The sequence below is a fragment of the Pipistrellus hanaki genome, assembly GCF_964339955.1.
Source record: "Pipistrellus hanaki genome assembly, chromosome: 3".
Taxonomy (NCBI): Eukaryota; Metazoa; Chordata; class Mammalia; order Chiroptera; family Vespertilionidae; genus Pipistrellus; species Pipistrellus hanaki.
The window spans coordinates 34,515,540-34,537,516 of record NC_140505.1 but is presented as its reverse complement, the minus strand read 5'-3'; the positions used below and the strand labels follow the sequence as shown (position 1 = coordinate 34,537,516).

Genomic DNA, 21,977 nt, shown 5'->3' with positions numbered 1-21,977 from the left:
TAATGTTTATTTAATAAATTGAATTGATAGTATTAAAGAAGCAAGGTTGTTGTCCAAAACTAAACCCTAAAGGCTTTAGTGTTTCTTGTCTACATTATAAAAAGCCAGTGGCCATAACACTGGAAGGCTGGAACAACCAAATGACAGGTGACCAGGAGATGCATGGAGCACCTCTTGGTCCCTCCCCCATAGCCCACAGGTTCTGATCGCACAGCAAGGCTGCCAGTCTGTGGGCGGGCAGGCGCAGCAAGGCATGTGCAGGTGGGCGGGACTGCCAGCAGGGAGAAGTGTGCATGGGTGAGCGGGGTCACATGACTTCATGTGCTGGGCCTCTAGTATTACTATAATTAAATACTCATAACATTTGGTCACTTGGAGCCTCAAAGTCAGCTTTTTTGCAACCTGATTAAACTTGAGAATGTTGATGTCTTAGGGAGGCTGTGATTCAGTTGTCTCAGGGTATGGTCTGGACTATCATTGATTTTTAAAACTCTTGTGTAATTCTTATGTACTTCCAGTGATCTGAGCCTTTGCTCTTCCTGTTATAAGCAAGGATTTGACTACATGCATGAATATCTTCCCTCCTGAAGCTCACTTTGTTGGTCGAGTCCTGCAATCAGAGATAAGACTTTCCCACAGTTTTTTGATTTGCAACGAATTGCTCTTGTGCAGCCTAAGTGCAGTGAGGTTGTTTTGCTCCTGCTCCCAGGAATCAGAGCCATATCCAATGCAAGATGTGAATGGGCCAATCAGAGGCCATGACTAATGGTCTCAGCAGCCAGGCCACTTTCTGTGTTTACAGATATTCTTGCTTCTTTTAGTCTTTTTCTTTTCTCTCAATCAGATTTCTCTACTTCCAGTTCATAATATTCACCCCTCCAAGTGTGTGTGTACCCAAACACTCAGCCCTCACATCCCCACATAGCTTATTTTGTTTTGAAAACTTTATGCTTTCCAAACTTCCTTAAATAATAATACTTGAATTTTGTTTGCTTCTTTGTTCTTATTTATTTTGTTTTCAAGTTAAATTTAAGATATTGGGGTGTTTTTCCCCTTCTTTTTAATAATATACTCAACAAGTAGATTTTAGCTTAGGAATCCAAAGAAGTTTCAACATAAGAAATCTAAACATGTGATGCAATACATTAAGATATCTTTAAGGAGAAATTTTACATAATTCTTTTAATAGATAAAAACATTTAGTGAGGTACAAAACATATTTCTCGGGTATCTGTATCCCTATATTTTTTAACATTAATACAATTATTTTATGCAATCTGCCATTCATATTCCAGTGTTTTCAATTGACCCAACAATGTTCTTTATAGCCTAGAGTCCTATTTTGACCAGCCTAGTTCAGGACCACTCCCCTCAAACTGCATTAATGTATGAGTTCTTTCTACTCATCTTTCTTTCTACTTCATATTACAATGTGGTTTTCTGGAAGTAGCTTGGAGCAGAAGGGGGAAAAGAGGTAAATGGAGTGGGGCATAAGACTGAAGGGCAGGATGAAATGAAGCTGGGGACTAATGGAGTTCCAGAATCTTCTGACTCTGTAGGGGCCCAGAAAGGCAAGCACAGTCTGCAGGGTGAAGTGAAGTGTGATGCCATTGCACAGGGGTATAGGCCAATATTCAAAAGTGGGAAGCTATCCTACTAGAGATAGACAGCTATATTAGTCAGAATATGACTGTGCTAAAATAATCTAACATAAAGCAGAAGACCAGTCTTAGACCCCGAGTTAACTGGCAACCAAGAGAGAGAGAGAGAAGCAGTATGACACAGCATGAACACCAGAGTCTGGCACTTTTGCCTAGTCTTCCATATGCCATATCTTGGAGCCTCAATTGTGATTTCTACTTGGTAGGTGAGACAGGAAGTCTTTGAGCTGTTGTAAGCTTCCTGCATCAGCCAGGAATGGTTCCAATGTGTGGATGGTAGTGAGCCTGCCTGTGGGAGATGTCAGTGAGAAGTTGTAGAATTCAGAGGAAGAGACTGTTTCCTCCCATCTTTCCTGAAGATAACTCATACATTCCTATGTTATACCTCTTTCCAAAACCACAAAGACCCCCAGAATTCCAACAGATAAATTCTAAATTTTCACTAGCAGTCTTGATCCTCTACTATCTGGCTTCAACCTACCCTTTTCTCCATACTCAGGTCAGATGCTTCACTGTTCTTTAATTCCCCACTCATAATCCTTAGCACAAGTTCTTTCCTCAATATCACGTCTTTTCTTCATTTTCATGTGTTGAAATTCTATCCATGCTTAAATGCCAACTCTAGAACTTATTCTTTTATTGTGCCTTTCCTTCTTCACAGAGCCAGACTAGGGTTTAAGTTTATACTTTCTATAAAGTGTTTGTCACAAATCTATTGCAAATGTCTTTGCCACATCTGGTTTATATATATATATATATATATATATATATATATATATATATATATATATGTAAAATATTATACATTTATACATATACACATACACACACATACACAAAGATTAACTAAAGTAAGTTTACAGTTGTATATGAAACAGAGTTTATTCTTGTATTACTATTTATTATCTTTTTGTTACAACTATAAGCCTACTTTTGTGCACCCCTGTATAAATTATTGATCATCTAGCTCTTTCTGCCTGGTCTATGATTTACTTAGCCTTAATTTTATCCATCTTATTATCTTCTATAATTTTATTCATCTCATTATCACCTATAGTTTTCCATCTTATTATCTCCTATAATTTTCCCGTAATGTAAAGGGAACAAGAAAATTTAATGAATTCATATGTGGATGGTTGAAAGACAGCATAAATGTGACAATAAAAGAAAATTAAAGAAAAAATTGAAATGAGGCAGTACCATGAATTATAGAATTAGATTTGAAATGAAATTTTATAAGTTAAAATCATTTTCAGAAAAAAGCACACAAGAATATGAAGTTTAATAAAAGTAAAATTCATACATGCATTCTCCAGGAAGAAAAATAACAAGCTCAAAATCTACAAAATAACACATTTATATGTGACTGCAAGAAAAAATGAGTATTATAGCTAATAATAAATTTCAAGTGACTAGAGTAATAGCATCATCCAGAGGGTATGAAAATAGGGGTGCATAAATGTAAAGTGTACCTGGAGAAATATACCAAGTATCTTAATGGGAGGAGAGGAAAAACCAAATTTTTCTGAAAAACTACTATATACTAGACATAGTAGTGTTTTTAGAAAGATGACTGGGTGATATTTATCACTTGATCCTCACAGCAGCTCTAGGAGGCAGATATAATTTGTATATAAGGAATTTTGAATTAAAGATTAAAGTAATGACCTCAAAAAGGTATAGCTAGCCCTGGCCAGTATGACTTATTTGGTTTGTCATTGTGCCATGCCCCAAAAGGTTGCTGGGATTGATTTTTTGGCAGGGCACATGCCTAGGCTGTAGGCTTGATCCCCAGTAGGGGGTGTGCAAGAGGCAGTGGGTTAATGTTTCACTCTCACATACATGTCTCTCTCTCTCCCTTTCTATTCTCTCTCTCTAAAAATCAATAAAAGGTATACTTTTAAAAAATATAGCTAGTGAGGATTAAAACCTGGATTTGCCTAGACATCTACCTAAATCCAAAATCTTTCAAGTAGGTCACATATAGAATCTCTAGTATCGAGTGGCTCAAGTCAATTATCAATATCATCTCTAGTTCTTCCCTATTCTTCACCAAGTCAAGCCCAATCAGTCACCAAGTTTTGTCTATTCTCCTACAGAAGGTGTATTTGTTTCTTTCTAAAGTCCTTGCCGTCACCTCAGTCAGCTTCTACCTTCTATACAATAATTATTTCCTCATATATACTTTTTCCTCATTTCAGTTTATTTTTCATATGACAACTAGAGTAATCTGATAAAAATTCATAAATTACCAAATGACTCCATTGTTGTAAATATATGTTTGGCTCCTTATTATTCTTGGATTACAGTTCAAAATTTTAAATATGACATACTAGAGGAGGAGTCCCTAATCCCAGCCTGCCCCCTCTCACAGTCCAGGAGTCCTCAAGGGCAGAAGGTGACCCAGTGATCAGAGAAAAGCAATACTCCATCACACCTCTGCTGCTGCCACTGCCAGCAGCGCAAGTCTTGACTGGCCCTGGTTACCTGAGCCTCAGGCAGCCCTGGGTGGTTGGGCAGCTGCCATCTGAGGTTTGCCTGTGCCTCAGGCCGGCCCTGGGAGACTAGGCCGGCTGAGGGAACTGGGGGACTCCAGAGGCTGACACAGGGAGCAGCCAGGCCTACCTTGGATTAGGCCTGGCCTTGCCATGCACCTGCTGCCCTGGCGGGACTAAAGGGACTGGGCACTACCATCTTATGGTTGTGGACACCGCCATCTTTGAGGGCAGGTCAGTCAATTAGCATGTCCCTCCTTATTGGCTCTGGGTACCACCATCTTTGCAACAGCATCAGGTTCAATTAGCATATTCCCTCTTTATTAGATAGGATAAGACTTCCATAAATTGCAACTTTAATTGCCTAATTCTTTTTATGCCACTTTTAACATTGTTGTTCTTCAGTATCTCTCATTTTTTTAGCTTTATTTTGGCTGGGTTTCAGTTTTCAACTTAAATAAGAACTACTTTCCCAGGAACCCTATCTTTGACTCTCAGGTGTCAGTTAAATCCCCGTGCTATGTGCTTTTGCAACACTTTGCACTTCTCCATTTACTTTATCACATTGAGTTCTGCTCAAATAAAAAATCTGAGAGAAGGATTTGACTGAGTTGATCTGTTATATTCTAGAGTCTAAGGTGGTGTCTGGTGAGTGGATAAATCTCAATTTGTCTTGAATGTTGTGATGATCAATTAAGTAAGTATTCAAAAGGAAGTTCCTTAAATGGACATTCTATCTCTCAGTATCATTTAAATGCTGTTTTGCTGTCAGTGAAATCACTCTCAGGAGTTGTAGTTAAATCCTCAAACTTGGCTGAGTATGTGAAAAATGATAGACCAGATAACACTAGTGCCTCTATCACCCTGAGCTGCCTTGTGGTTCTGATGAACTCCTAGGCTTCTCTGCCTAAGAAAGCCCATTCTTGTCCCTTGTCATTACAATATGTATATCATTTTGACGCTGTGGATACGAAATTATTAGGGGCAGCTACATTTTTCATTTATGCATTTGATAATGAATTCCCCAAATGTTTATTACACAAATAGTATGCTCAAATATTGTACCGAGCATTGAGTAAATACTGGTGAGGCAGATAAGTAAGATTACTTTCCTCACAAAACTTAGAATTTTCTGCTTTAGTTCACTTCGCACTCAGGTAAATCAGAAGGTATTCATTCATGCATTGATTGGAAGGACATTAATAAGCAGCTTTGCACTTAGGAGGTCAAATTTAAATTCATGAAACTATTAGAGGTCAATTATAATGGCTGTGCTAGAAAAAATAATTTCTGTGCTACAATAATCTTAAGAATGTATTATTACCTATCTCAGCATATACAAAAAGTACATAATTTCAATAGTAAATTAACTTGAATTTTCTCTCTTTGAAAGAGGTTAAAATTAAGTATAATTTATATGCATTTGACAAATAATCTTTGCTATGTTTTAATGATTTAGGTACATGTCACTGTGGCAGATGTAAATGTGATAATTCAGATGGAAATGGACTAGTTTATGGCAAATTTTGTGAGTGTGATGATAGAGAATGCATAGATGATGAAACAGAAGAAATATGTGGAGGTATGTATATTAACTGCAGAAATTAATAAATGACTTGATTTTTCTCCTGTTTTATTGTGATTTGATCTCTATGTAAATTTCTGTACCAGCTTCATGAATTTTATCTGAACTTACATTATTTGAAAAACATTTTACATAAGGAAAGTTATACTAAGGCATTCAAAGTAACTTGTACTTTTAAAATGCAAAATCAGATTATTGCTGGAGGAGAGTCAGATCTAGAGTGAGCAGGCCAACTAGTACATAGTTCTGAAGTGGTCCAAGTTGGACTTCATCTTCTCTGTTCATCTTATATGCTTTTATTGTCTCTTTTCTCCCAATCATTCAAGTGCATATTTTAATTTCATTCTCTTTCTAAGTCATTGACCTTTAAATAGTCTCAGGTCCTATTGGAGACATGAGACCAATAGGATTATTAGCGTAGTATTTATTTACACCCTCCCCCAATATACACACAAATAACATTTTTCATAATCTTTATTATGTACCACCATTACTCAAATTATTTTTTTCTGTTGTACCAGTGATTGCATGCTTGCTCGTGCCAATCACTGCTATAAGTATTTCACATTCATTAGGTAACGCTAAAGACTGTACTTCTGACCCTTCACCAATGAGAACTGCATCAGGGCCCAGGAGGTGGTATTCTATGAGATTTCCTCCTTACCACCCATAGTGTCCCTCTCTTCTGTTTACCTACCTGCAAGCCTGTTCCTAGAGTTTCAATTTGCAACCATGACTGACACAGGAGAGGAAAGTAGAGAGCAATGAAAATCCCTTTAGTTTAGGTAAACCCTTCTCTGGAGTTTATAATTTATTTTATTGTGAGATCACCTTTCTGTTAACAAGCAACTGCTTATTTCATTTATCTCTGACAAGATTCCTGCCCATGGAATCCTATTCTGATTGCAAATTGGGTGATTTCAGAAGAGTATTTCCTTGGAAGGATCAGGGCCAAAGGGGGTCAGGAGGAACCAGAGGCCATTGAGGAAGTGTCAAAAACATAAGACAAAGTGTCCCTTTGCTTAGGAAAACAAATTAGAGCTTCAATTCCTGTGGTCATCCAGATATTCTTATTTAGGTCTGCTTGGTTCTTTTGTTCTGGTTTCATTGATGGACAATCCACCAGAATAAAACAAAACAAAACAAAAATGCAAAAGTCTTCTTTTTTTCCAAGTCAGTGACCTAAGCTAGATACTGCACAGAGAATTCTGCTAAAGGGCTCAGTCCAAAATAATTCGAACAATTAGATAAATACACCCACAAATATGATGTATTTGTCCTCCTGCTGTTTCAGTTCCAATTTTTACAAATAAATAAAAAAAAAGGAGTGGAAGATGCTTGGGGCCAAGGTGTTGTGATGCAGATCACCAAAGCAAAGTCTATTTACCTTTGTAAATGTAAACATTTAACTTGAAACAACAACACAACAGGATATTCTTAATTCTCAGCCTTTTAGATTTCCATTTATTTGAAGCTTAAGCAATTTCATGATGCCAACTCTCTGACCACAGACCCCACTCTCTGGTAAATCCTCTGGGGGTGACATTGGCTGGGCTATTAGATCTTCCCACCTGTCATTCACAGGAAGCCAGTTTGCTGAGAGGTGATTCTACAGTCCATCAGTGAAGCAATGCAAAATGACAATTTTTTGCTCCATCAGTGTACCCAAAGCAAAGAATGTTTATTGTCCAAAATGTGTATTGTCCTGAAGCTTTTATTTTATCTCAATTGTTCAGATATGTCTTCTTTCGCATTTTAAACATACATAAAGGTGTAGCTTTATATGATTTTTCTTTTCTTTTTCACCTCTACCTCAATGATTTTTTTTTAGTAAAACTGAAATCAAATACTAAATTTTATAAATATACAAAGATTTTGGTGTGAAGAATGTGTATATTATCATCATTGGTTAATGTCAAAGTAATCCTTACATATTTAGCAGCTTACATAAATTTCCTGAAATTACAGAAGAAATAAATTCTGGTTTAAGAAGTTAATCAAGTTTTTTTTTTAAAAACTGACTCATAGGAAAAGTTTTCAGTACACTGTTGTCTTGCTATTTTCCAGGTTAGCCCTTAAGTTTCTGAGTCTTGTGATATAGCATTTTAATGTCATATTGTGTGTGTGTACATGCAGAGATATTCTTAAGTTCATAAATAAAATGTGTATAATATATACATATAATATATACATATAATTATAATATGTAATTATAAATATAAATGTATAGTTAAATAGCCTTTGTATTTGCTTATGTGAATAAATTAAAATTTAATTATCATATTAGGTTAAAAAAAGGTGTGTGTGTGTGTGTGTGTGTGTGTGTGTGTGTGTGTGTTTAATGGATTTCCCAGTTACTGCTTACTCAGACAGAAAACATGGTATTGTATGCATGGGTCTCTTTCTCTGTATTTCATTAGAGCAGTTTCTCTTCACGTGTTGTTCTTCCTCTTTGTTTCTCTGATGTGTGTCCACCTGGAAGAAGTCTCATCTGAAGGACAAGAGTTACACAAGAAACCCTACTGATGTTCTTGCCATCGGCCAGGAAAACCATAGTGTTTAGAAAGAAAAGTAGCTTCACAGTCAGTTTTCCATGGATCCTCTGGGATTATGGCTGTGGGGGGAAAAAGAGGGAAGTACAAAGGCTTTAGCCATAGACTCTGATAAAACATAAATTCCTATGTTACAGAAAAAAATAGACTAAAAGCACATTGTGACCCTGGTTTTTATCGTATTTACAAGACCAAGAAACACACATTCATGTTTGGATGGCATAACTACAAAAAGGAAAGACATAAGAAGGATTTTAAAATCCTGACTCATAGGAAAAGCTTTTAGTACACGGTTGTCTTGCTATTTTCTGGGGTAGCCCTCAAGTTTCCGAGTCTTGTGATATAAAAGAATTGCCATCTTTGGGAATTTGTAGAAGGATTGATAGATACAGATACAGGAAGTGATGACGTGATGATTCATTACAGATTTGTTGGTTGCAAATACAAACAAGTAAGGTAACAGTTTGAAAGGGTGTGGTGATATCTGGACACATATCATTTACCTATCATTTGCGTCCCCTTCACAATTATGGTAGGAATTTGAGATCCGGGGCCTAGGATATTTCATTGATCTAATGCAGGGGTCCTCAAACTTTTTAAAGTGGGGGCCAGATCACGGTCCCTCAGAGAGCTGGAGGGCCGGACTATATGAACTACTAATTCCTACTGTAACACTTTGGCTGCGCTCACTGCCCAAAAAACCTGGCTGGCAGGATCAGACTCCCCTGGGGGCTGCATGTGGCCCGCGGGCCGTAGTTTGAAGACCCCTGATCTAATGAGTTCTAAACATTGATTTAGCTGAAAAGCTCTTTTCCATGTGGTGGAACACAACAGCTTGTGGGATACAGTTGAATGAAAAGATGAAACATTTCCTCTGGTTTAAGTTATTAATAATATGCAGCCAAGTAAATACACACCATTGGCTTCTCAGTCGTTGATTTCAAATAAAATATTTTAATGACCAATTCAAGAAGTGCCCTTAGAGCAAATACTTAAATATCATTTGAGTCTGGTGCATGCATTTGAGATTTGAATGTAATAGACTTTCACAATCTTTCCTATCATTTCTTTAAATTGCATTCATTTTAATCAGCTGCCTGGCTAGGACAAGTTAGAGGACACTTTGACTTGCTCAGGGTGTGTGTGTGTGATTATGTAAGTATAGGCATAGCTATACTGTTTTGGGGAGAAGCTACTTAATTTGATTATTATAAGCAATAAGTATGAAACAGATATATTATTTCAGAAAGCAACAATGATCATAAAGAGGTAGAAAGTTAATTCTGCTTTTAAAGTTGATTTTTCCCCTCACTGTATATAATTCATTTTGGGTAAAGGCCATGGAAAGTGTTACTGTGGAAACTGTTACTGCGATGCTGGTTGGCATGGAGATAAATGCGAATTCCAGTGTGATATCACCCCCTGGGAGAGCAAGCGAAGATGCACATCACCAGATGGCAAAATCTGCAGTAACAGAGGTGTGTCATTCATACACATTACTATGGGTTTGGGAGGCAAACAGAGCTCTTAATGGTTAACACTTCTTTTCTCTGCATTTCCTTCTGTGTGGGAGGAAGTCATCTTTGATAGTCATTGACGTTGATGAAAATCAACATCTATTATACCAACAATTTTCTCTTTTTTTGTCTTTTATTGAGTAGAAAACAGAAAAATTAGAAAGCTACTGTCATTCATTAAGCTTCACTGAACAAACAGTTAACATAGGAACTGTAATTTCCTTGGCGGCCGTCCAGAAATAGCATAGTGCAGCTAAAAGGCAATTCTTGTAGACACTTCTGTTAAATGTCTCTTGACTAACAGAACCATCTACAGCATGAGCATCTAATTATCCAGAGAACATTAAAAAAAATAAAATCTCCTCTTGATGATGAGTCAATTGAAGTCTTGGTGGAAATACAGAATTGACATAGAGTCATTTAACTTTTACATACAATAATAGAAATGTTATATTGAACACAATGTATTTGGAAATGGTACCAAAAGCAATATGAAATTTAGACTGGCCTTATGCATACATTTAAAAAATACATTACTATTGACAAAATATCATTTAAATTGAATTAACTGTTAATATAAACTGTAAATTCGTCAGTTGGGCTGATGGATAAAGAGAGTCATGCTTTAGGTGTTTGTTGCTTACCTGATGAAATGACTAAGTGGTCATATTTCCTTTTATAAAAAAATATAAAAATCTAGAAACTGGAAAAATATTTTTTTCATTTCTATAAGTCAGAGGTTCTCAACCTTTCTAATGCTTCAACCCTTTAATACAGTTCCTCATGTTGTGGTGACCCCCAACCATAAAATTATTTTCGTTGCTACTTCATAACTCTAATTTTGCTACTATTAATGAATCATAATGTAAATATCTGTGTTTTCCAATGGTCTTAGTCTCTACAGCAGCGCTTCTCAACCTGTGGGTCGCCTAAGACCATTGGAAAACACAGATATTTACATTACAATTTATAACAGTAGCTATAAGTGAATGGTGCATTTTCATAGATAATGCTTCCAGGGAAAACCTTAACCACACAACCAATTTTCTCCTTTTAAAGACTGACAAGGAATAGTAAAATGTGCCATGTATCTGAACATAGAGGAAAAAAAAGGAAAAAACCTGAACTTGGAACAAAAACCCTTTAAAAGATTTCTCTCTTCAGTTTATATAGAATAGATCCGACTGTATAATCCTACTAATTCACGCTATGTTTTCCTTTCATATATAAGGACCCGTTTCTGCTTCAGTTCTTTTATTCAGTAGGGTCTGTAGTCACTATAAGAATGTCAGTGTAGGAAGCTTGAACTGTGTTACAGTGGGAAATAACCATTTAGGTGGCGAAGAGAGAGGAGCAAAGTGGAGCTGACTGGACTGTGGATCAGGTCCTGGTTCTGCAGGGATATGTGGGCTCTGAGGCAGACTTCGTTCACAAACACACACTATTTGCCACCTCTCCGTCTCACCTCCTGCCCTCCTGCCTTCCCTCTCTTCTGGTGCTAAAAGTTTTCTGATTTGGAGATCAGGCAGAGGCAGAACAGGAAGTGGCATGTCTCAATGAGGCTGATAGCAGGTGAGATTCAGTAGTGTGCGAAGGCAGGCCAGGACAGGCACTACAATGAGTTTTTTTTCCCCAGAGGTACCACTTACGTCTACCCTAGGTCTCTCCTTATCATTGCTCCCTGGTAGGAGAGAGACATTAATCCTGCACATGTCTACCTCATCTTCCTTTTCAGCCCATCTTTAAGGACCAAAAACCCAATGTTGTGAAGACAGCTCATCAGTGATAGAATAAATGTCCTTTATTGTCCACTTTTGTTTAATCACACATCATTTAACTTATTGTGAAAGCAATGCATATTCATCTTTAAAATGCAGATAGTAAAGAAGAAAATGATCCATAATCTTAATATACAGGTATAACCTCCTTTTACATTTTGGTACATAATATTTTGGTCTGTTTTATTTATTTATTTTTTTTGAATTTATCATTTGTGTGCTCCCTGTCATGTATTTTCTTTTCATTTAATACAAAAATTAAGACATATTATTTTTTAATTTTTAAAAATATATTTTTATTGACTTCAGAGAGAGGAAGGGAGAGAAACATCAATGATGGAGAGAATTACTGATCTATTGCCTTCTATTGGGGATCTAAGCATGCAACCCAGCCATGTGCACTAAAAATTGAACCCTAGCCAAAACCAGTTTGGCTCAGTGGATAGAGCGTCTGTCTGTGGACTGAAAGGTTCTGGGTTTGATTCCAGTCAAGGGCATATACCTTGGTTGCGGGCACATCCCCAGTGGGGGGTGTGCAAGAGGCAGCTGATCGATGATTTTCTCTCATTGATATTTCTAGCTCTCTATCCCTCTCTCTTCCTCTCTTTTAAAAATCAATAAAATATATTTTTTAAAAATTGAACCCTATCCTCCTGGTGCATGGGTTGGCACTTTACCCCTGAATCGCATTGGCTGGGCTGTAATTTTTTTTTTCCCATTTAATCATGTATTTTGGGTATCTTTCCATGCTCACAGAGGAAAAACCTAATTTTTACCTTTAATGGCTGCTTGCTAATCCAAGCTACACATTGTACTAACTCCTTTTTGATTGATATTTATGTCATTAGTTGTCTTTCAATAACATAAATACCATCATGTTTAATATTCCTGAACAAGTACTTTTATGTACTTTTCCTTTTCTGGGGATATATCATTTGAAGTAGATTCTTATGCTAAAATTCCCACATTTTCAGAGTACACATTGTGAAAAAAAAAAAAAAGGTACATCCAGAGTTGTACTATTTTGTACTTCATACCTCACCAATCTTTGTCCTAGCCATCTTTTTATCTCTACCAATCTGACATCCAAAATAATTCTAACTCACTATTGTTATACAGATTCCCCACTCCTTAGTAATCATAGGTTGAGTGGTAAACATTTGTATGTTTGTCTATCCTCAGTACACCTCTACAAATTCTCTGATTGGTGTTCTTTTTGCCTTTGTCGATTTCGCTTTAGGCATATTTGTCCTTTACATATTGTTTTCTAAGAATTGTTTATGTTTGTGAAAGTAATTCTTTGTCTTTTGCACACATATAATTATTTATTCCAACTTTTTGTTTTTGGTGTTTTGTTTGCAACCAACTTTTTACATTTTTATATAGATCTATTTCTATTTTTCTTTATAGTAATTTGATTTTGGGATTTTGAATAAAATATTTATTTTATAATTTGTGATTTTAGTTTATACTTTTAAATCTTCAATCTAACTATAATTTGCTCTGATGTGAGAGGTAAGAAAGAAATTCAACTTTATCTTTCCCTCAAATGATGATTAGCTGGTTGCTCTAAAGATGATTATTGATAACTCACACAAAGTAAATATAATTGGCACTTCCTCTTTGTAGATCTACATGTGACCACAGTTATATTTCTTCGTCTCCAACATACTCTATAACTTGAGCTCATCCTAGCCAGCAAAATTTATTCCTGGGTTTTCTTCCACTCACCGTCTGCTCCAGGGATTCTTTAGGATCCCTATACCCATCCCTGCCCTTCTTTGCTTATTTTTGCTTTCTTGACTTTTCTTGATTTGTCCTACTTCCAATCAATCCTAGAATATTTCCCAATCTCTTTACATATCCAGACCATCTACCTTCCTTCACCCTATATGTATTTCTTCTTCCCAAAACTCTTACAGTATTTCTCACAGTATTTATGTCCTAGTTTACAAAATGCTAGTAGTCAGATGTTTATTGTTTGCTTATTTTTCTTTCATTAGCTTTCTTTTTTGTTAAGTATATTGGAAGCTTCATGAGGACAAGGATTTCATCCTATGCTGTTTTAATTTTGGGGATACTATCTTTGAGACAAACCAACACAGAGCTAACAACATATTCCATAATCCCATATAAATATTGACCTAGATAGTAACTTTTGTTTATTAAAAAAAAATCTCTGCTATCAATTTTTGATGGAATAAATTTTTTTCTGAATACATGTATTTTTTTTCAAATATAAAGTAAGTCACAGATTTTTTTTTTAAGTAATATATAAGCCTTTTCTTTTCATGAATTTTTCTCACTAGACTCACATAAACGTATTTTTCCCATGTAGGAACTTGTGTGTGTGGTGAATGTTCTTGCCACGATGTTGACCCAACTGGAGACTGGGGAGATATTCACGGAGACACCTGTGAGTGTGACGAGCGGGATTGCAGAGCTGTCTACGACAGATATTCCGATGACTTCTGCTCAGGTGACTGCTCTTCCAATTCCTGTTTGAAATTTTAAAAATATCCTTTTTCCTATTTTAAGATTCATTCTGATTCTCACAGAAACTATAAAGGAACTGAATGTGCATTCTGAAACATTGGATACCCACAGCACTCCTATTAGTCACTTGGAAATCTTTAAGATAATTCACACTTTGAGCAAAGACTGGAGAGGAAAATGCATCACTCCCTTAAAATTAGTCTAATTTTCCACCGAGGTAAACCATTAGCTCTAGATATCTATTGCTTAACTCAGAGAATTCAAAACGGGCAGACCTTATGACAATTAACAGAATAGGTACCATGATGAAAAGCTATATTAATATATTGCAAAACTTAAGGTAATGCAACTCTCATGGATATTTTAATGCATTAATTATTCAATATAATTTACATACCAAAATTATTCTGCAAATTAGTTTAAATTGAATATCATTAGTGGGTTCAAAAAATGTTTCATAAATATTTATGGAGGAAACAGTATTTGCCAGGGTCTGGACTGCATCTGGGCTTCTGGGCCCAGCAATGAAGGAGCTAAACGTGATTCTTGACTTTATGGAGCTTGAGATCTAAATGAAAAGGGAAATATATGACCTGACAGACTTTTTAAGGGTTTGATGGGGAAAAAATAGTCAGATCTGTCTGGGAAAGTGTCATTTAGCAAAAATGGTTTATGGGTGTGCAGCCCAGTTAGGTTTGATAATCCAGAAGGCAGAGACATGTGCACAGACATCTCTTTAAGCTTGACTTCTTGGTTGGCGCACATTGATAGGAAACACCACTGGTCTATTCAAAGCAAAGGGAGATAAAAGAGCTGCCCTATCTAAGTGTAAATGTACAACTACAAGACCTCTGGCCTCGTTGAGGAGAGCCTGTTGTGTAAACTTCCTACTATGGAAAGTTCCCTCTTCTGAAGAGCCCTCGTGTTCAGGAGGATTTCCTAAATATTTCAAGAATCCTGTTCACTTGAGGGGATGCTGTTCTTTTCAGATTTTCTACTCTCATTAATATGAATGTTCTTTATTATCACACCAGCATATTGCAGGGCTTGACTCTATTGTAAACGCAAGGGGGAGTTTGTTATGGTTTTACGCAGTGAAGTGCTGTAGTCACAGGACTGGTTGTCTGGGTAAATGTTACTGAGATGGGGAATATAGAAAGAAGTTGTCAAATATATCAGTCATAAAGGACAAATGGCAACCTAACATTTATTTATTTTTTTTTTAGCTCATTAAATATGTAAGTCTACAGGATCAGCACTGAATGTGAGAATTTGGTGATAAGCACAGAGTTGGTAATGAAAACTATATTGAGACTCAGAGAGCACCATTTAAGAATGTCATTTTAAGCCGAAACTGGTTTGGCTCAGTGAATAGAACGTCAGTCTGTGGACTGAAAGGTCCCAGGTTCGATTCCTGCCAAGGGCATGTACCTTGATTGCGGGCTCATCCCCAGTAGGAGGTGTGCAAGAGGCAGCTGATCGATGATTCTCTCTCATTGATGTTTCTAACTCTCTATCCCTCTCTCTTCCTCTCTGTAAAAAATCAATAATAATAATAAAAAAATATATATATATATATATATATATATATATGAATGTCATTTTAAGATTGTGAGACAAAATATTAATTTTCACAATTTAAAATAAGAAAATAAAAGATATACTCAATTTTTATGTATAAAAATGTGTGTGGCTTTCTGATATATTATATTGCCCATAGGGTGCACTCTTGCTTGTTAAATTTATGATCCTGATTTGGGAGTGAGGTAGAAAATTTCAAAATAAATACATTATAGTGATAATTAAGGCTCTTGTGAATTTGTCTATCTCAATTGTGAGGGACTAGGACCATGAGGTGAAAATGGGTATTGGCATTTCAGTTGATATCTCCTTCCTTTTATAAGGTCACAATTCATGTTGCTTGTTATTAAGCTTAGAATTAATATTATATGTTGGACAGATAAAAGCCATTAAAAAGGAATACTTGGAATCTGAAACTTTGCACTTCATTTACTCTCTCCCTTCTTCCTTCTATCTTATTTTTCTTTTTCTCTCATTTTTCATTCTTCCACATCCTATGAGATTTCAGACAAAAATGTCAAGCAATTGAGGTTTTTCATGGAAGGCAGTTGGAAGAGAATAATTAACTATTTTTATGTGGTTTCCATGGTGTGGGTAGAGACAGTTAGGAATAGGCAAAAGTGTTAAGGTAATAGGCTGCAGTTTGAACAATAAGAAATAAGTCAATGAGACGTGAAATCTGTAATAGTGATTTTATTTGTCATTATTTGAGAGGACTGAATGTGTCCAGTTCTCCACAGCCTGCCTCTCACAGTTAAGTAGACACATTTAGGAAAGAAGAAACATTAACAGAGATCCTACTCTGATAGATGCTTACCAAGTTTGTTCACATATCTCATTCCATTTTGGACTCACACTAACTCAGAGAGGGAGACATGATTATATTTTAACAGAAGAGGAAACAGGTTCAAAGAAATTAAGTAACTTGAAAAAGTTCCCACTGCCTTTAAGTGCCATTTGAAAACATATGGCCCAAATACTCATGTAATTTACTCTCCAAGTGATGAAAATATCAATAAAAGTCTTCGATTTATTTTAATAAGGAAAAACTGTCCTTCTTGGTGCTCAAAACTCTTATAAAACTAAGCTTCTCTGAACATAATTATGATCTTGGGCAGGCACCAAGATCTCAGCAGTATTTCTTTATTCTTACTAAATCTGTGTAATTTTATATATTATGCTTAGTGAATTATTAGTCTTTACAATCTTTCTAATTGCCTAAGTCACACCATAGGAAGGGTGCCATGCAGCTGATTACTGAGTATGTTAATAGCTTAGTTTTATGAGACGAAAGTAATCCAACTACTTCAATATTCTCTCTAGATTTATGCAAGGCTGGAGTGTAATACGGTTCAGATGAAATGCAGCTTTATTTTTAGCTTCTGTTCTTGCCATCCAGAGAGTGTTGGTCTTGTTAAAATCCAAAAGAAATCTGATGGATTGGCTCTTTTAATTGACATTCTTATTTTATTAATGCTTTCTCACTGTTCATTCATCTATTCAGTAATACACTTACATGTAGATATTTTATGCCTACTCCATCATGGGTATGGAAGTACCAATATTTTAAAATCCAGTCCCTGTTTTCAAATAAACTTGCTTTATTTAATTTTTTTATTGTTATACATTTTCACCATTCACATGGTGCTGCATGTGTTCATGGGTAGTTAGTCATACACAAACATCACGCACACACTCACACAAACACCTCAAAGATATTATTGACAAAACTTGGGTGTAACTAAAATGGCTAGGACATGACCAGGAATCCTAAAGTATACCGACTGTTACTTCAGTTCTGTGAGCTGCTCCATTGAATTTACTTTCTGATTCTGAAATATGCTTCTATTTCTGATGATTGCTTACCACCCTGGTCTCTTTCTTAAATTTCAATAATTGAAAAATTATGCTGCAGTGTGACCCAAACTCCATCTTTCAGCTTGTGTTGCCTACCAAAAATAATGAAAATATAAGATTAGTCCTGGCTTACAGTAGTTTGTAAAATGGGATCTTTTGATAAAACCTATATTATGTGGGAAATTTTATCATTATGTATTATGAAAACACTAAGGAAAGAAACTGAAGGAAATGATTAAGTATGTTCAGTTTGCATTATCTTGAAGGAAAATCAATATATTGAATGATTTTTTAAAATAACAAGTACTGATTAGATCTAATTTATTCCCCAAAACTTTTCTCTATTGATTGTCTTCATATTACTTTGTAAGAAACTACTTGTCAACATCAGATTCCAACTCATGAGCATTTTAAAAGAAAGGAATGTCCACTATAGCAGAAAAATGTTTGTGTGGAGTGAATGAAACTGCTTTTGTCCTGTATTTCTGAGTTTAGATAGCTTAAATCAAGGGAGAACAATAATTTCAAAGAACCGAAACTGGTTTGGCTCAGTGGATAGAGCATTGGTCTGCGGACTGAAAGGTCCCAGGTTGGATTCCAGTCAAGGGCATATACATTGGTTGCAGGCACACTCCCAGAAGGGAGTGTGCAGGAGGCAGCTGGTCGATGTTTCTCTCTCATGGATGTCTCTAGCTCTCTGAATCTCTCCCTTCCTCTCTGTAAAAATCATTAAAATATATTTAGATAAAACATTAATGAAAATGATTCTCAGTTTAAAAATAAAATAAAATAAAATAATTACAAAGAAAAAAATCAGTTTTGGTGTCAACAGTCTCTAATATCATGGCTTGAGAGCCTTTTTAAGTTCTACCTGCCCAACCTAACCATGATGACACTGGATGTCTGGTCTTGCTGCCAACTCCCCACCCATATGGTACAGATTGGGCTGTGATCCCCTAAACCGTACATATTAACATTAAAACCATGCTGTTCTCCCATTGTTGTTGTTGTTATTGTTGTTGTTGTTGTTGTTGTTGTTGTTGTGTGTGTGTGTTTTAATGTATGCTTACAGATCTTTTGAAAACAATTCTCATATTTGATATCAGGAATAAATAACAACAATCTGTATCTTTTACTTCTGTTTTGTTATCCTTTGCTTGCAGAGTTTAAAGGAATATTTGTTAGAAGCAATGACATTAACTCCTGCAGGCATACTCTATAAGCTTGATAAACTAGCATGGAAACATTACATATCTGATCAGAATGGTGAAGTCAACATCTTTTAGCTCTCTCACTCTTAAAGTCCAGTGAGATGAGGCCCCAAAAGATGAACTAGTGACACATTTAGACCAGGGACACAAGTTGTCTAATTTCTTTTATGCCCTTTCTTCTATTTGTGTATAAAATACTCTGATAGTGTATGTTATGGTAGTCTCAAAGATTTTGATGCTAAATAAATCTTATCTTTTCTAAACTTTTCTTTGTGTGTCAAAACCATGCATGTTCATCTTCTTTATTTTATCCTTATAAAATGATTCCTTCTCTCTCTCTCTGTGTGTCATACCTTTTATTATAAATTGGGAAACTAGGAACTCTAGAAGAAAAAATTGCAGTTTCCTTTATGACTGGAGGTGAAGCATAAATTCATAGGATTCATCCTTAAGATGGTCCATGATATTGCATTAAATGTACAGGAAATAGAAGTATAATATATCATAGGCTACATCTTCCTCTAGTGTTTATAGCAGAGCACAGAAATAACAAAGGATTAAAAAAATGAAGCTACAATAATAACATAGAGCTTTTTCTAGAACGGCTGCATTTTCCCCTAATTTGTTAATGCATCCACAATTAATCTGACTTATTTTGATATTAATTTGGACCATATTTTAACTTTAAAAAAACTTTACTAATAACTTTTGACTGTCTTTACAAATTTGTTTTATTCAACCACAATTATTTTAATATTTCCATGTGAATGATCCTCAGATGGACAATAATTACTACTCTTAAATCTGTGTCCCAACTATAAAACTTAAGACTGTTCTCCCTTCAGTCACAGGTGTCCCCAGCACAGGCTCCTGTTTCATTTTAGGTGCCTAGTTATCGGGACCTTCACTCTGGGCAAGGATTGCTGCCTGAGGATTCCAAACAACTGCAGCAGCGGGTGGCATCCTCCTGGATAGGGATTTCCTGGCATCTGGAACCTACTGGATATTTTGTTCTAACTTTTACAGCTATTTTACACTTTCAACAGTAAAGTTCCCCCCCCTTTCAATCTAAGTCTCTTGTTCAAATTTTTATTTTGTTAAAGTGTCAACCGATTTTCCACATAAGACAGCATGTTCTGTACTTTGCCTGGCATCCTCATGGCAGATCTAAATGTTCTTGAAATGAAACATCTTGTCTTCAAGAATTTCAAAGTAATTAACTCTTATAAGATGGCAGAATAGATTGTGCTTTAAATTTAAAGATTTTGTTTTAAAAATTGTTATTTACCTATGCATTTGCAATACAGCTCTCTTTGCAAATTTGGCTTGAAATTGCATGAGCGATGAGGAGAAGAGTAGGAATTTCTTAAGCTGGGATAAATGGCAAAAAGCCACAGGATCTACAACCACTGAAATCTAATTGCTAATAAATTAAACTAGTAAAATAAAAATTCTCATATTTGAAGGCCTAAATGATCCTATTCACATGTTTTATATATACAGGGTATCCCCAAAACATATACAAATTTTGAATGAGTATTAATTCCAATGGATTAAATCTGAAAGGAACATTAGCATTAATAATTATTCAAAGTGTGTGTATATTTTTTGGGACAGCCTATATTTAGTAGTAAGCACAATTTTCTTTTCCTTTAAAATTATGAGATCTAAGGCAGAGTATTAATGATAACAGCAATTTATTTTTAGACTTGGTTACATGGTAGATACTCAAGAAATATTTTTTGAATTGAAATTAATAATATCAATTGCCAATGGAAAAATAGCATGGATTTTCATCCATTAACATAATACTTGATTAACTTTAAAAAAGTGTAATTTCACTTTCTTTAAAATTCTTCATGCATCTTTTGCAGCTATTGTAGAAATCCACATTATTCTGCATCTATAATGAGTACCTGAATGTTCCATAGGAGTTAGGAAAAGCTCAACTGAAGTTATCCTGCTTTTCTTCCTATTCCTACTTGGTTACATATGTGGACTCAAATAAATAAAAATAATAACTCACTTTTATGTAGCATTTTAAAATATATATATTTCTTGATAAATATGGGTATATAATGCATTATTATCCCATTTAAAGATGAAGAAACTAAACTTCAATGAGGTCATTTAACCAGCCCTACTCTGTAGGTAGCAGGATCAGGATTTGAATACAATTATTTGATTGATAAAATTGGCATTTTATTTTCTATCCCATACCACTATTTATCATAGTTCTTTAGGAGCTCTGTGTCCATATAAAAAGAAATCAGTATCTTACCTGACCTCGTTTGTGTGTGTAATTTGGTCTTCAAGAGTGAGAACTCCACACAGATGACTGGTTTTAAGGATAAACATGTAATGTGTGGTTAAAAAAAAAAAGAAAAGAAAAGAAAAAGAAAAAGAAGTGAGCCCAGCCAGCATGGCTCAGTGGTTGAGGGTCAACCTATGAACCAGGAGGTCACAGTTCAATTCCTGGTCGGGGCACATGCCCGGTTGCAGACTTGATTCCCATTGTGGGGCGTGCAGGTGGCAGCCAATCAATGAGTCTCTCTCATCATTTATGTTTCTCTCTCTTACTCTCCCTTCCTCTCTGAAATCAATAAAAATACAAATAAATAAATAAATAAATAAATAAATGTAATGAAAAAATGTGTGGGTGACTCCAAAAGATAAGACCCTGTTTCACAAATTATTTTCCATTTCCAATGCTTTCTTCCACATGAATTAATTGTCAAATCCATCAAATAATCTATTTAGGCTGTAGCAGGCCAATACAATCACATGCATATGAATTTTGATAAATTCACATTTATAGCCCTATAAGCTTGTTAATCATATCTGGAGTTGTTGCTTGTCTTTATCCCTTATGAGCAATTAATATAAATTAGGTATTTAGGATCTTGAGAAAATTGTACTTTTGTTTTAAGGTTTAATATTGTTAACTAAGATCCAGACTCATTTATAACATTCCCTGTTGAAATGAATTCTGACTTCAATATATATATATATGTTTTACTGCTCTCCTTGTGAAGGTCACGGACAATGTAACTGTGGACGATGCGACTGCAAAGTAGGCTGGTATGGGAAGAAGTGTGAGCACCCACGTTCCTGCCCACTGTCGACTGAGGAGAGCATCAAGAAGTGCCAGGGGAGCTCTGATCTGCCCTGCTCCGGAAGGGGTAAGTGAAGGCTCTCAGGCCTTATCACCTCCTCCTAATCCTATGAGACAGATGGATTCAGT

At 35.7% G+C, this 21,977-nt stretch overlaps 1 protein-coding gene across 1 annotated transcript in view; it reads left to right on the top strand.

Annotated features, from left to right (window-relative positions):
• ITGBL1 (integrin subunit beta like 1) overlaps positions 1–21,977 on the top strand; it is a 199,107-nt gene that overhangs the window by 91,028 nt on the left and 86,102 nt on the right. Inside the window, exons 4-7 of the mRNA XM_084880277.1 lie at positions 5,616–5,738; positions 9,631–9,771; positions 13,927–14,067; positions 21,769–21,915. Coding sequence (XP_084736403.1) covers positions 5,616–5,738; positions 9,631–9,771; positions 13,927–14,067; positions 21,769–21,915 — 552 coding nt within the window. The remainder of the gene's footprint in view (positions 1–5,615; positions 5,739–9,630; positions 9,772–13,926; positions 14,068–21,768; positions 21,916–21,977) is intronic.